The following is a 16084-nucleotide window of genomic DNA, read 5'->3' on the forward strand; positions in this document are numbered from 1 at the left end:
GCTTTTGGGGTGTCCAAAGCAGCCGGTTTTGGGGAGGCCGAGCTCGCCCCTGGCTGCTGCCGGCCGGGGCCACCCCCTCCTCAAACCCTCGGGGGTACCCACCCCTCCCCACTGAGCCCCCCACCCCGAGCGCTCGGGGACCGCGGTGGCCCCAGTGCCACGCGCAGCCCTAGGGGAGCCCCGAGTGTGTCCCCAACCTGCGTGTCCCCGCCCTGGGATTCAACCCAGCCCCGGGGAACGCCCGGGGCGGGAGGCGGGGCCGGGGCCGGCGCTGACACGGGGCGGGCGGTGGTCCCGGTGCGGTGGGAGCGATGGCGGCCGCTGTGCCCGCCGTGACTCAGCCGGGGCTCTGACGCAGCCCCGCTGTCGCCATGGAGGCCGCTCCGGCTGCCGGCGGAGCCGCTGCGGCGGGATCCGCGGACACGGCTCCCAGCAGCGCCCGCTGCGGCGGGGGCGTCCCCGGCCGTGCTGCCCCGGACCCCTCCGGACCCCCCGCACCCCCGGACCCCGCGGCGGGGCCGTGACGCGGCGGCCCCGCGGGGAGGAGCCTCCCCCGCCCCGCTCCGCTCCCGCCATCGCCAAACTTTCCGCTCGCTGCCGGTCGCCGCCGCCGCCTCCCTCGCACTTGGCACCGGGGCTGAGCCCCCGGCCCCGCCCCGCAGCGGGTGGCGCCGGCAGGAGCTGCGGACCCGCCGGCAGGAGCTGCGGAGCCGCCGCCAGCACCGCCGGGTCCCGGGGCCGCCGGCCGGCGCGGGAGGACGGGTCAGAGCGGCGGGGGGCGGCGGGGGGGAGCGGAGCCGGTGCCCATGTGCCCGCGGGCCCGGCGGGGCCATGAAGCGGCGATGACGGCCGGCGGGGGGACCTTCCGGCCCTGGAATCCCGACCCGGGGCAGGCGGAGGGCGCTCGGCCGCCCCCGGGGCCGTCGCTGCCCCTGACCCTCACGGTCCTGGCCTGGCTGGGCACCGGCAGCACCATGGCCGGCCTCAACAAATGGATCTTCGCCACCCACGGCTTCCGCTACCCGCTGCTGCTGTCGGCGCTGCACATGCTGTCGGGGGTGGCCGTGGGGTACCCGCTGGGCTGGGCGCGGGGACCGGCCCCCCCGGCCCCCCGGCCCCGCGCCAGGATCTACCTGCTGAGCCTCACCTTCTGCACCAGCGTGGGGCTGGGCAACCTGGGCCTGAGCTACGTGCAGCTGGACGTGGCGCAGGCGGTGGCCACCACCACGCCGCTGGTCACGCTGCTGCTGTCGGGGCTGCTGGGCGGCCGGCGGCACCACCCGCTGCAGTACGCGGCCATGGGGCCCGTGTGCGCCGGGGCCGCCTGCAGCATCGCCGGCGGGCTGCGCTTCCAGCAGCCCGGCTGCGCCTTCCTCCTGGCCGCCACCGTGCTCCGCTCCCTCAAGTCCCTGCAGCAGAGTAAGTGCCACCTGCTTGTCCCTGTCCTGCACGCCGCCCTCCCTCCCCTGGCACGCATGGGGCTGCTGGTGCCGCCCCAGTGCCACCCTGGTGCTGGTGCCACCCGCTGCCCATCCTGGCACCAGTGCAGCTTCATTGCCACCCCAGCCCTCATGGCACCCTGCGCCCCAGTGCCACCCCCTGTCCCATCCCAGTCCCAGAGCCACCTGCTGCCCCCTTGGCCCTGGTGTCACCTCAGTGCCTCTTTAGCTCCAGTGCCACCCCAATTCTAAAGCCACCCCATTGCCACCCTGGCCCTGGTATCACTCTCTGCCCACCTTGGCTCTCGTGTCACCCCAAGTGTCACCTCAGCCTTAGCAACACCCTCTGCCTGCCCTGTCACTAGTGTGATCCCAGTGCCACCCCAGTGCCAACCCTCCCCACCCTGTCCCTGGTGCCACCCCAGGATCACCCTCACCCACCCAGGTGCCCCCCCTTGGTTCTGTGCCATGGTCCTCGCGCTGAGGTGACCCAATTTTGTTAGTGATGGGCAAATGCCTTAGTGTCCCTATGGTGGCCCATGGGCACCACTGGCTCCCAGTGATGCTGTTCCATGTCATAGGGGGGTGACATGGGGGACACCCAGGCTGCCCCATCCCCACCCTATGGGCTCCCTCCCCCAGTGCTGTGGGTGGCTGGGTCCCCTGCAAGTCCCCGTGCCGAGTGCCATTGTCCCCATGCCTGGGGACTCCAGCAGCCTGGGCCACGATGTCCTTGGCAGGCGGTGGAGAGGAGCCAGCGGGTTGTTTTTCAGCTGGGGAGGGAATATTTCTTCTGGCTGTACCAGGGGACTGTGGCCATCCGAGGGACATCACCACCCAGCACCCACCCTGGTCCCCTTGTCACCCGTGGGACATGGAGGGTGGCCCAGGGGGCTGCTCCATCTGCCTGGGACATGGCACGAGCACGCCGGTGCGTGGCAGCCAGCCCGGCTCTGCCTGCTGTCCCCAAATGACTTGGAGGGGACACGGGGACACAGAGGGGACAGGCCACATACCCTGAAGTTTTGCTGCTGGCTGCAAAATCAGCCACAAAAAAGAGGATGGAGGGAGGGGTGGAAGGCATGAGTGCTCCAAAATGGGGTGGGGAAACTGCCCCGTCCAACCCTGCCCTGTGGTGCCCTGGACCCCCAAACGGGGGTGTCCCCGAACTGGGGTGTCCCCACGAAGCAGGGCACCCCCAGCCCCATGGAAGGGGCTGCCCCCCACCATTGACCGCTTCTTGGTGACTTTTCAGTTCTCTTAACCACTTGGGCAGCGAGCGGGGGCTGTGTGGGTGGCTGTCCCTGCGGGGACACTGCGGGTGTCCCGCTGACCGTCCCTGTCCCCCAGGTCTGCTGCTGCAGGAGGACCGGCTGGACGCGCGCCGCCTGCTCTGCCTGACGTCCCTGCCCAGCTTCTGCCTGCTCTTCGGGGCGGCCGTGGTGCTGGAGCTGGGCCCCTCCTGGGAGGGCGTCCTGCGCTACGACGGGACCCTCTGGGCCTGCGTCCTGCTCAGCTGCCTGGCCTCCGTGCTCTACAACCTGGCCACCTTCTGCGTCCTGTCCCTCACCTCCGCCCTCACCGTCCACGTCCTGGGCAACATCACTGTGGTGGCCAACCTGCTGCTGTCCCGCCTGCTCTTCGGCACCCACCTGAGCGGGCTGGGCTACCTGGGCATCGCCCTGACGCTGGCCGGGATGTTCATGTACCACCAGCCGCACCTCATCGCCGCGCGCTGGGCGGCACGGCCGGGGCGGGGGCACCCGCGGCCGGAGTAGGGACCTGCTGGGGACCGGGCGGGGGTGAGCAGAGCCCTGCTGTGTGCGCCGGGCAGGGCGTGCGGGTGTGCGCGGCTCTGCGGCGCGCGGGAGGGCTGGTGTGCACGGTACTACGCGCACAGGTGTGCAGGCGTGCATGGCTCTGTGCGCACATATGTGCATGGTATTGCACGCGTGGGTGTGCTGGCGTGCACGGCGTTGTGTGCGTATGTGTGCTGGTGTGCACACGTGCTGCTGTGCACAGTTCTGTGCCGGTGTGTGCGGGGCTGTGTGCCCATGCGTTTGCCGCTGTGCAGGGAACGTGTGTGTACGTGTGCTGGTTTGCACAGCTCTGGGCGCACGTGTCTGCTGGTGCGCATGGCACTGTGCACAGGGACGTGTTGGTGTGCACAGGCTCTTTGTGCACCCATGTGTTGTGTGCGCAGCTCTGTGCACGCGTGTGTTTCTGTGCATGTGTCTTCTGATGTGTGTGGCACTGTGTGTGTGTGCTGGTGTGCACGTGCTGGTGTGTACAGCCCTGTGCACGTGTGTGTTGATGCGCACAGACTGTGGTGCAGTGGGTCTGTGTGCGTGGCTCTGGGTGTGCAGTGGATGTGTGCACGGCTCTGCGTGTGTGTGGGCATGTCTGGGTGTGCACAGGCTCTGCAAGTGTGTGTGGGTGTCTGTGTGTGGCTATGCATGCGTGGGGCACGAGTGTGTTGGTGCGTGAAGGCTCTGTGTGTGCAAGCAGGTCTCACACATGTGGGCACGTGTGCATTGGTGTGGACTCTGTACGTGTGAGCATGTCTATGTGCACGGCTCTTTGTGCACGTGGGCGTGCACATGCTGGTGTGCACAGGTTGTGTGTGGCTGTGCGTGCAGAGCACGCGTGCACACGTGTTGCTGTGCACAGGCTCTGTGTGCGCGTGGGTCGCTGCCCACAGCTCTGCATGGGGCACGCGTGTGTTGGTGTGTGCAGGCTCCGTGTGTGCAAGATCTCACGTGTGGGCAGGTGTGCTGCTGTGCGCAGGTACTACGTGCACAGGCGTGTCAGTGCAGAGCCTCTGTGTCCTCGTGTGTGGTTGTCTGCACGGATTCCCCGTGTGCAAATGCACCTGAGTGTGCCCGGCTCTGTGTGCAGGGGGTGTGTGCGCAGGTGACGGGGCAGCTGTGCACACAGGCTCTGTGCGGGTGAGCAGGGACCCGTGTGTGCATGCACCGTGTGCACCAGCTCCACACGTGTCCCCGTGTGCACACGCAGGCTGGGCACGCGCAGGGCCGTGGCTGTGGATGCACAGATGTGCGCCTGAGTGCTGTCCTGCCTGCGGAAACACAGAACAGCACCTGTGTGTGTGTGTGTGTGCGCGCATGCATGTTTGTGTACACGTATGTGTGTGTACACGTATGTGTGTGTACACGTATGTGTGCGTACACGTGTCTGTGTGTGCACACGTGTATGTACATGCGTGTGTGTCACTACTGAGCTCTGCTGGCTGGAGTGAACCCGGGGCTGTGCACACACATGGTTCTCATGGCCAAACAAGATGCCCAGGGATGGGGTGGGTGAGTGTCCCCTTTCCTGTCCCCAACCCCACCGTGTCATCCTGATCCCATGGAGCTGTTGATGGCACTGCCAGCGCTGTCGGTGTCCCCACCATGTCCTGCCGGCCACCAGGGCTCCAGCTCCGGTCGCATCTCCCACCTGGCCGTGGCTGAGCAGGCAGGAGCAGACAGGGCTGCCTCACACAGCCCAGCGAAGGGGATGGGGACGGCTCAGACCCACCCGCCATCGCTCCGGGACAGCGCTGGGCTGCGTGGCAAAGGGACGTCCCAGCGGGTGTGCGCCCTGGCACTGACACCGGCACACACGTGTGTGCCCGGCCCGACGGGCGTGCCGGCACCACCACACGTGGTGCCTGCGGGGGCTGCTGCGCTCACCGTCTCTGCGCCGGGGCCGATGGACCCAGCTCCGATTGCACTTGTCCTGAAATAAAGCTCTATTTTTGTCGTACTCCACCCTCGGCTCCCGGGTGATCTCCCATCCAAAGCGCTCGCCAGCATCATGGCGAGAAGGGCGGAACCGCCCAGTGTTGGGATGGGAAACCGAGGCACAGCACTGCCTCGGGAAGCCCAGCTCGCCGGGGGAACCAGCGGCGCCGTGCCCACCGCAGCTGGTGTCTCTGTGCTCTGTTCGGGAACAGCTGCGCTTTGGCAGCCCCAGGGCTGGCACTGGGACCCTCGCGGAGGACACGGGAGGGACGAGGTGACAGGGAGAGGAGTCACCAGCCACACTGTCCAGAGTAGGGCCAGCCCTGCCCTGGGGCAGCGTGACGCTGGGGAGCATCCTGTGTCACCATCCGGTCCCTGTCCAGCCCGTGACTCACGTCTCCCCACACCCACAACCCCTGGAACTCCTGCTGGCTCCCGCCCTCCGTCCCAAACAGCGATTTTCTTCCACTCGTCAGGACGGTGAGGTTTGGGGCCGCTTCTGGACGTGTCCTGGGAATGGCTCCTTCCCCGGCACATGGTGAGGGACGGGCAGCGTGCCGGGCTGCCGCGGTGTGCCGGTACTGCGTGCCGCCGGTGCCACCTTTGCTGGGTGCCCCAGGGCCACAGCTGGAGCGGTGCTTGTCCTGCAAAGGACTCAAAGGGCCCTGAGTTACCAGCAAGTGTCCCCTGCTCTGGGCACAAGTGTGGCAGCCACCATCCTGCTTGCTCTCTGGGCTCACATTTCAGAGGCTTTTCCATGACGGGGCGGGCTGAAAGTTATTTTGGTTTAACGGTTCCCTTCAAAAGGTGAGTCCTGGTGTGACCCCAGGGATGGGGCTGCGGGAAACTCCCCTCCCGGGCATCACCAGGACCTCCCACCTGCACTGTCCCCTGCAAGGGGACGGGACAAGCGGGACCAGCAAACCAGCCCTCCTGCCGCATCGCCAGGTTGATGGGCCTTCCCTGGGCAACGTGCAGTTGTTCTGGCCCCCGACTTATTTATTGGCACTGGGGTCTGCCTGGATCCTGCATCTGTGACTTCGCCCTGTCTGCCCCACGGGTTCTGGGTGTCCTGGTGCTGGCCCCATGCCCTGTTGGGGACTGTCACCTGCCACTGCCCGCTGTCCCAGCGCAGGGGTGGCTGGTGCCGGGCTGGCACGGGGTCCTGTGGGCAGCGTTTGTGCTGGGCCAGGGGCTTTGGGGTTCCCATGAAGATCCTGGCAGCAGCGGGCAGGCTGGCCTGGCATGGTGGCCATCTTGGGTATTTCAGGCCGTGATCTCAGCCTGGTGGCATCCGTTCAGCCAGCCATCCCTCCCCCTGCCTTCCCTCCGCCCCAGCCCCGGGAAGGACTGGGTTTCCCACAGGCGGTTGCCCGTGTGCCGGGTCTGGCTCCGCTCCGGCTCAGCCGGGTGAGGGAAAGGCAGCCCAGCCGCGGCTGCTCTGCGGGGGGGGAGCAGACTGGGGCACCTCTGGCACCTTTCTGGGCAGCGGGCCCTGCAGCACGGGGCAGGACGAGCCCAGCGGGCGCAGCGGAGGACGGGGACAGCACACGTGTCCCCAGGCCTCAGCCTCCCGGCAGGCAGTGGCTTCCCAGTTCCCCTCACCAACCCCGGCTCCCCGGGCCCTGTTTTGGTGTGGTGAGGGTACCAAGGTGGACTATCACCCTGGTCTAAGTGCCATGAACCTGCCGCTGAAGCCCCTGTGGCTCTCGTGTCCCCAAACGTGGGGCCTTTCCTCACCCATGCATCTCTCCAAGCACCCTCTGGTTCTCAACTCTTTAAATAATACCGACTGGGAAGGTCTTGTAACCCTCACACCCCCATTCCAGGGCTCATTAACCCCTGAGATGCTGCTGCCCGGGGTTAACTATGCAGCAGGCACCCAGCCCCCAGCCTGGCCTTCCCACACGGGCACTGCCCTCGGGTTTCTGTCCTGAACCGCATGGAGGGGACTGGAGATGTGAGCGGTGACAGCTCTGAAGCCGGTGAGGTGGCGCCTCCACATGCTCAGTCCCGCCATGCTGGAGCAGCTGGCTGGCAAGGAGCTCCAGGTGAGGTGTGAAAGGCTGATTCTTCTGGATTTGCCCCTGAGGGTGGTGAGAGCCTGGCCCAGGTTGGCCAGAGAGGTGGTGGCTGAACCATCCCTGGAGACATCCCAGGCCAGGCTGGACGGGGCTCTGAGCAACCTGAGCTGGTGCAGATGTTCCTGCTCATGGCAGGGGGGGCACTGGGGGAGCTGTGAGGGCCCTTCAACACAAACCATCCGTGATTCTATGATCTGCTGTTAGACCACTGCTGAAATTACCCTCCAAGGTGGTGATGGAGCACAGCAGGGAGCGAGCTGTGAGCCACTGTCCTTGGGGAGGAGCAGCGTGTCTCTGTGCAGGGGAGAGGAGACCCAGGGTGGCTTTACTGCACGTCAGCGAGGACAGACACTTGCTAAGTTGGGAGCCTAAGGGGGTAAATGCTCCTTCTCTCATATACCAGGCTGGGGTCTTGCAGCTACCACATCAGTCTTCAAATGGTGTCAGGGACCAGCCTGCTCTGGAGCTGAAATGACGGCAAAACCTTTCTTAGGGTAGGCATTGCCAGGCATTGGAACAGGCTGCCCAGGGCAGTGCTGGAGTCACCATCCCTGCAGGGTTGGACAGACGGACATGAGGTTCTCAGGACATGGGGCAGTGCCAGGGGTGGGTTATGGTTGAACTTGGTGATGGCTTTTCCAACCAAAATGATTCAATGATTAGGAAAAATGCATTCTTCTTGGCAAGACAGCCTGACCCAAGTATGGGTGACATGAAGAGTGCAAAGTCCAGCAGCAGAAAGCATCTAAGGATGCTTGAATCTGCCAAAGGCTGGTTGGAGGCCAGGAGATGGACAGGATGTCCCTGCCAGGCTCATGTTCTCTGCTTCAGCACCTAAAAACCCCTCCAGAATTTGCTCTTAACCATGTTGGGGCAGGCTGGCTGTACTGGTGACTTTATTGCTCTCTCACTAGGGCATGGGCTCACTGCTCTTTGTTTTCATAAAATATCTTGACTTTACATCTTAAAGTTTTGTTACTCATCACAGCTGTCACTTGAGCTGCTTTGAAACCTGCCAGGTGTCAAAGGTTGGTCGTTGTGGGTGTGGAGGAGCACTACCAAAGTGCCACCAGTGTGATACACAATCACAGAATCACAGAAGCATTTTGGTTGGAAAAGCCCCTCCAGATCATTGAGTCCAACCATAACCCACTCTGGCACTGCCCCATGTCCTGAGAACCTCATGTCCGTCTGTCCAGCCCTCCGGGGATGGTGACTCCAGCACTGCCCTGGGCAGCCTGTTCCAATGCCCCACAGCCCTTTGGGGAAGAAATTGTTCCCACATCCAACCTCAACCTCCCCTGGCGCAACTTGAGGCCGTTTCCTCTGCTCCTGGCGCTTGTTCCTGGGGAGCAGAGCCCGACCCCCACATCAACCCCTCACACTGACCGCGGCTGTGGGACCCTCCACGCTGACCCGGGGGCTGTGGCTCCTCTCTCACACACATGTCAGCCCGAGGTCTCCTGCTCCCACCTGAAATCTCTCGGTTATTGCCACTCCAGACTTGCTGGAGCTGAAAGATTCGTGCTGTGATAAACCAGAATTAACACATGGTTTGCTGTTGAGCGATGCCAAAGCATGCCCAGAGCAGACTCCTGGTTTATAACGACGCGATGACCTCGTGCCATGACCCACACTGACAGCAGGCCTCCCCTCCTGCTCCGCCTTGGCTTCCCAGCTCTTTCTGAGCAGCGAGCAGCTCACCCAAATAACCACGGATCTCCATAGGGAGGCCAAGGCACCTTCGGAAAAAGGGTTGGGGCAATCAGGTGGGGGAAGAGAAAGGATCAGATAACAGAATGCGGGACACCCTTGTGCCTGTCCCGGGTGGGGATGCTGGAGTCTGTGCTGTTCCTGCCCTCTCTGGAATGCAGATGACTGGACTTAGGGCTGCTGCCTCACAACCCAAAGTCGTATTCCATCTAGGAAAAACAGACGTTGGTGACACTCCAAACACCCTGACTCACAGCTAGTTTGTGTCCTGTACAAGCACAGTTTGTGCTGGAATAAAACAACGCTCTCCAAACACGTGATGGTTTCAACGTTACTGTCAGGACCCCAATACAAATGATGTGTGAAAACTAACTGCACAGCTCAAACTGCGCTCCTTTTATTTATAGTAAACTCCCCTGTCGGTTGTTTGTGTTGTCAATCCGCGCTCTCAGCTGCAGACCCCTTTAGACCAGGAGGTTATTTTCAGTGCTCGGGTGTGGATCTGGAAGAGCTGCCGCTGGCTTTCCTGTGGGTTCTTGCCAAGAGGTCGCAGCAGCTCGTTTGCGCTCAGAGCAGCAGCATTACTCTTACCACATTTCATAAACACCGGTATCGCCCTGACGGAGAGCTGATCATTCGGAGCCTGTTGGCACTGAGGACTCTGTGCTGGTACGGGATGTGCTGCTGCCAGAAGCTCTCATTGTGTCGAACAACATGGTGGCAGGATCCCATGCAGTGGTGGGTGTGTGTCGGGGCCATGGAGTGTGCTTCAGGAGATGGGCCAGGCAGGCGGTGGGGACCTGCTCACCCCAGCAGTGCCGCGCAGCAGCGTCCAGCCTGTCCCCATGCTCTGGATCTCAGCTGATACGGAGTCGGAGCAGCTGGAGGTGCAGGTGGTGGGGGTGTCCCTCATGGGGACACACAGGCACCTGTTGTCAGGACAGAGGGGTCCACCACCTCCAGGGCCACAGGAATGACCCGAGGCTGGAACAGCTCTGCTGGGGGACAGGCTGAGAGAGCTGGGGTGTTCAGCTGGAGAAGAGAAGCTCCAGGGAGACCTTAGTGCAGCCTTTCCAGACTTAAAAGGGGCCCGTAAGAAAGATGGGGACAGACTTTGGAGCAGGGCCTGTTGTGACAGGACAAGGGGTGATGGTTTTAAACTAAAGGAGGGAGATTCAGGCCGGACATGAGGAAGAAATTGTTGGCCCTGAGGGTGGTGAGAGCCTGGCCCAGGTTGGCCAGAGAGGTGGTGGCTGAACCATCCCTGGAGACATCCCAGGCCAGGCTGGACGGGGCTCTGAGCAACCTGAGCTGGTGCAGATGTCCCTGTCATGGCAGGGGGCACTGGGGAGCTGGGGAGGTCCTTCCCACCCAAAACTGTTCTATGACTCTGTGAGTGTATGATGGTGCTGATGCAGTGGGTGAAGAGCAGGAGGTGGCTGTTGGTGGCCACCTTGTCCCCAGGGTAGAGTTTGGGGTGATCCATGACAGGCTGCCTGGCCGGGGGTGCCAGGGCAGGGTGGGGAGGGCTCCTGGAGCCACCACCATTGGGGCACCCCAGATGTGACTAGAAATACATGTAGAAACACACTCAGCCCTGTTCCCTGCTGGGCCCCGCTGCCCGGTAGCCCCAGGGTTCGGGGAATGGTGGTGCGGCCAGGCCGGCCCCACGGCAACCGCTGCCATGCGCACAGCGGCGGGGCCGGGGCCATGGGGGAGCGGGGCGGAGGGAGGCCTCGCCTCACCTTCTTCCCGCCACCACAGAGCCGGCAGCTCGGCGGGCCCCGGTGAGCGGCTGGGGACCCTACACTGCCCTGGGGACACTCACACTGCCCTGGGGTTGGGGACCCTCACACTGCCCTGGGGACCCTCACACTGCCCTGGGGACACTCACACTGCCCTGGGGTTGGGGACCCTCACACTGCCCTGGGGACCCTACACTGCCCTGGGGACACTCACACTGCCCTGGGGACACTCACACTGTCCTGGGGACCCTCACACTGGAATGGGGGACCCTCACACTGCCCTGGGGTTGGGGACCCTCACACTGCCCTGGGGACCCTCACACTGTCCTGGGCCTGGGGGACACTCACACTGGGCTGGGGCTGGGGGACCCTCACACCATCTGGGGCTTTGGGACCCTCATACTCTCCTGGGCTGGGGGACCCTCACACTGGGCTGGGGGACACTCACACTGTCCTGGGGCTGGGGACCCTCACATCATATGGGGCTTTGGGACCCTCACACTGTCCTGGGCTGGGGGACCCTCACACTGAGCTGGGGGACGCTCACACTGGGCTGGGGGACACTCACACTGTCCTGGGGCTGGGGACCCTCACACCATCTGGGGCTTTGGGACCCTCACAGTGCCCTGGGGCTGGGGACCCTCACGGTGGGCTGGGGCCCCTCAGAGCAGCTGGGGCTGGGGCACCTCTTACATGGGCTGGGGGCTGGGGGAAGAGGTCAGTGGGGTGGGCTCGGCACCCCCTGCACCCTGTTTTGTGTGACACGAAGCCCCTGTCACCCGGAGCAGCCCTGTGGACTCGGACCTCGACACGAACAGCCATGTGCCCGGCAGCTCCTCTGGCCGTGTCGGCTGCCATGCCCTGCTGCTCATGGAGAAGAAGGTGATGGCCTCCACCCCCATCGGCCCTCCAGGGCCCCCAGGATGGGGGGAACCCGAGATGGGGTTCACAGCCCCTTCCAGCACAAGGGGAGGGTTTGTTCTGTGTTTGGCTGTCAGTGGATCTGTCTCAGAAAAGCAGAGGGAGATCCTCCTCCCCTGAAGCGGCTGGTAGTGAGACCTGCAGGTGACACGAGGCTGGAGGGACATCTTGTGCAAACACTTGGGTCTCAGTTCTTCAGAGTCCTTAAACCATCGCTTAAGTCTGCAGCCCGTAGGTCTCCAGCCTGCTGGATCGGGGTGTGGGTGCCAGGTTAGGGGCAGCTATCGGCTCTTGGGCTGCCTTTGATGAGAACGGTTGCACCTCCATCCTGACCTCAGGACACACTTGCCATATCCTATCTGCAAGTCAACTACATTTGGAACAACAAGCTACAGGTGTTGTCAGTCATGGGCTTAACTGGGACTTAGATGTCGTTCCTGTGATATCTAAGGAGACCAAGGGTAAATTATTAGAAATGGGAGAAGTGCTGATGTGTGACCTCCCAGCAAAGGGGACTAGGCAAAAGTTTGGAAACATTTACCGTTCCAATCCCCCTTTCTGTGCCTCTCACTTTGAGTCCAGCAGTAGCGGATCCATTAGCAACAGCAGGTGAGATAGTCTCTCCTGTGGGAATGGGTGGGATGCCAGGTTGAGCCTATAAACTCAGAATTAGGATTTATGGTGGCGTTAGACACACCTGGACCTTCAGGCACTGGGCAGCTCCCTTCAGCTCTCTCTTGCGCAGCCGGGCTTGTTGCCCTTAGTGCGCAGCCAGCACCACCTGAATCCCCTCCCCGCACCTTCCTTCGGTCAGAAAAACCAGGCATCTTGATTTCAGCAGTTTTCAGTTCAAATCAAAGTTTTATCACAGGGGGCTGCAGAGTCCGTCCTCTTTCTAGAGTGTTCCTGGCGGGAGCACCTGAGACACGAACTAGTGATGCTGACAGGTCCTGACCGCAGGTTTCTTTCTGCTGCCGTGGGGACGACAGCCCCGCAGGGCACAGCTGAGGCGGCTTTTCTGGGTTTGCTGTTCCCCATCCCTCACCTCGGTGGTGCCTCCAGGCAGCTGTGTGTGAGATCCTCCTGGCCTGAGGACATTTGTGACATGCAAGTTTCAAGGGCTCAGGGCAGCGTTGGCTCCGGCCCACACCAAGCCCCAGGATGTGTCGTGCTGCTGGGTTTGGTCCTGCAGCTCCGATGTGCTCCGCGTTCACAACCAGGAGACACACGGGCTGCAAACCCCTCACGGCTGGAGAAACAACACACCTGCAAGAGATAGGACACGAGGAAACGGCCTCAAGTTGCGCCAGGGAGGTTTAGATTGGATATTAGGAACAATTTCTTCCCCAAAGGGCTGTGGGGCATTGGAACAGGCTGCCCAGGGCAGTGCTGGAGTCACCATCCCTGGAGGGGTTAAAAAGGCTCACAGACGAGGTTCTCAGGACATGGGGCAGTGCCAGGGGTGGTTATGGTTGGACTCGATGATCCTGAGTCTCTTCCAACTGAAATGATTCTATGATTCTGCTGAAGTCCCTGCTACACCTGTGCTGCACAGGTGGCACAAAGCTCGTCAGCTTGCCCAGTAATGTTCTGTTACGGTCCCATTCAAACCAGATATCCACATTGTCGTTGGCTGGTTTTATAACATGAACTTTTTGTTATCCATGTGTTGGGCTGGGTCTGAGATGCAAAAGTGCAATACGGTGTGACTGCTGTCCTCCGGACTCGCTTCTTACAGCAGAGTGAAATGAATTATAGATAAGGAGGCAGGATGATGTGAGTCATTTCTGTCAGACCGATGTGTAGAGTAATGCTTATGAATTTTGAAGCTGCTTTGCTTGGAGGTCACCTTGAGCACAGTGTGGATGTGGCAGGATGTATCTTCCCAAAGCCAAGTATCGCTTTGGGTTTCTTTATTTCATGGTTAGGATACTGGCTCTAAGGTTTAACGTTTGTTTTCGTAAAGGTAAAATACTTTGAAGAGGCCAAAAAGAAGACCGAACACTTCCACAAAAACGTACGGCAGCAGTTTCTGAAGGAACAGGAGAGAAAGGTGGCGCAGTGGAAGAAGGCAAGGGACGGGTTCGAGAAGTCCCTGGAGGTGCTCAGCCGCAGGAGCGGGAAGCCGTCCGGCCCTTCCGCCCGCGCCCCGTCCGCCGGCGAAGCGGCGCCCTCGGAACACGCGGCGGGACCCAGCGACACGTCTCGCGAGCTCCTCCCGCCCCGCGCTCCGGCCGCCGCCAGCCCGCGCGGGTTTGCAGCTCGTCCTCGATGAAACCATCGCTCGGTCCTGTCGCAGCAATAAACCAGCACCACCGCTCACCCGCGTATTGCTGCCACTCAGCTTTAAAACCAACGGGGCTGCTGCGGTTAGAGGGCCACGGGCTGGGGACAATTCGGGGAGTGGCGTGACAGCCACAGGAGCAAACAGGCTCTGCAGAGGACTGGGCTCCTCTGAGCCAGCAGGAGAGTGATGTGACAGGAGCAGAGGTTTTTCCTGGCTCGTGCCTTTAGAGAGGATTCAAACAATATGTTTCATGGCTAGTGGGATTTGCAGAAATGTTATTGGAGGTTCAGGGAGCAAAATGAAAAAGGATTGGAGACTTAAGAAGCTTAGGATCAAAAAACCAGAGCTGGAGTATTGAAGGAAGGTGCCTCGAGGTGCCGAAGCAGCGGGTGTCAGCAGCGGATGGGGAGGCGGCTGTAGGTGAGTAGAGATGACCGGCTTTCTTCTCGGCTTTTCCCAAAGCAGAGACACCCGGAGCAGGCGCTGAGCGCCCCGCAGGACAGGACACGGCTCATCGTGGGGTGCATGGAGATTCGCATCATCCGCTCCAGTCCCTGTGCTGCTGTGGCATTAAGTATATTTTGACTAGCTTTGCAAAATATTCATTTAACTTGTTTTCAAAAAACTTGTGGTAAAGGAGATGCTACAGTTTCTCAAGGTGGGCTGGTTGTTCAGCGCTGAGGTTTCCATAACATAAACCTGTTTCACTTGAAATGAAGCGGATCCTTTTTTATGTTTCCCAGTGTCCCTGCGGGAATAAGTGGATACTGTGAAATTGCTGCCACATCCACACTCAGTTTTGTCTCCCCTGGATTAAAAAATGCTCAGTACCTTCAAGCTGTTGCCCTCGGTTGGGATTTCTAAAGAGAATTTTCCCCATGAATGCGAAAGTCATACCTCGGACACCAGGACAGCACCCTGGCAAGTCACAGCCCAGCGCTCAAGAATCTGGAGGCATCAGGCGTTGCTGATAAAACATTGCTTCATAGGTTACTGTAAGACTATTTTTTAAAGAAACAGCAGACTTTTGCCTAATGCCTGACTCCTGGAAACAGTGATTTTCAAAGTATCTTCTTCCCTAAAGCTTTTTCAATAATTCAGCCGGACTCGGACACGTGGCAGCATTACACATGGTGATAACTAAAACTCAGGCTGGAAGGCAAGCCTGACTTTAGGGCAGCACTTTCCACCTCTGGGACACCTCGGCAATAACACTGCTATGGCCCTGCCTTACGAGGGCTTGCAGCTAACGAAGGCGTCCTCTCCATCTGGCTCCAGAGGATCACAGTCTCACAGTATCACAGTATGTTTGGGATTGGAAGGGACCTCAAAAGATCATCCAGTGCAATCCCCCCATGGAGCAGGAACACCCAGGTGAGGTCGCACAGGAACATGTCCAGGTGGGTTTTGAATGTCTGCAGAGAAGGAGACTCCACAACCTCCCTGGGCAGCCTGGGCCAGGCTCTGCCACCCTCACTGAGAAGAAGTTTTTTCTCAAATTTAAGTGGTACCTCCTGTGTTCCAGCTTGATCCCATTACCCCTTGTCCTATCATTATTTGCCACCGAGAAGAGCCTGGCTCCATCCTCGTGGCACTCACCATTTATATATTTATAAACATTAATAAGGTCACTCCTCAGTCTCCTCCAAACTAAAGAGCCCCAGCTCCCTCAGCCTTTCCTCATAAGGGAGATGCTCCACTCCCTTAATCATCTTTGTTGCCCTACGCTGGACTCTCTCCAGCAGTTCCCTGTCCTGCTGGAACTGAGGGGCCACAACTGGACACAAGATTCCAGGTGTGGTCTCCCCAGGGCAGAGCAGAGGGGCAGCAGAACCTCTCTGACCTACTGACCACCCCCTTCTAACCCACCCCAGGTACCATTGGCTTCCTGGCCACAAGGGCCCAGTGCTGGCTCATGGTCACCCTGCTGTCCCCAGGACCCCCAGGTCCCTTTCCCCTACACTGCTCTCTAATATGTAATTTCCCAACCTATACTGGAACCTGGATGCTTCACACACACCAGCCAGGTCTCAAGGAGCTCTAGAAACACTGAATAGAAGATCAGCATTTGGCAGCTGCCTCCACCATGCTGCCAATGGGATCCTGCACCAGCCCTCAGTGACGACATCCAGCTGGAGAAGGAAATGAC

The 16084-nt window shown here is 61.0% G+C and overlaps 2 protein-coding genes across 2 annotated transcripts; both read left to right on the forward strand.

The window, feature by feature from the left end:
* Nucleotides 1–19: 19 nt before the first annotated feature.
* On the forward strand, nucleotides 20–5212 carry SLC35E4 (solute carrier family 35 member E4). The gene is given in 6 exon segments (XM_082065982.1): nucleotides 20–519; nucleotides 522–565; nucleotides 567–636; nucleotides 639–744; nucleotides 746–1419; nucleotides 2790–5212. Coding segments are annotated over 6 exon segments (1470 nt in total). The 5' UTR covers nucleotides 20–371; the 3' UTR covers nucleotides 3218–5212.
* Nucleotides 5213–9428: 4216 nt separating this feature from the next.
* LOC309446411 (uncharacterized protein) lies at nucleotides 9429–15283 on the forward strand. Its single transcript, XM_082066161.1, has 3 exons — nucleotides 9429–9651; nucleotides 11516–11609; nucleotides 13615–15283. Exons 2-3 carry the CDS (start codon nucleotides 11598–11600, stop codon nucleotides 13921–13923), a joined length of 321 nt encoding a protein of 106 aa, XP_081922287.1. The 5' UTR covers nucleotides 9429–9651; nucleotides 11516–11597; the 3' UTR covers nucleotides 13924–15283.
* The last annotated feature ends 801 nt before the right edge of the window (nucleotides 15284–16084 follow it).

Source organism: Streptopelia decaocto (assembly GCF_964273445.1).
Source record: "Streptopelia decaocto genome assembly, chromosome: 15".
In the NCBI taxonomy this organism is placed as follows: domain Eukaryota; kingdom Metazoa; phylum Chordata; class Aves; order Columbiformes; family Columbidae; genus Streptopelia; species Streptopelia decaocto.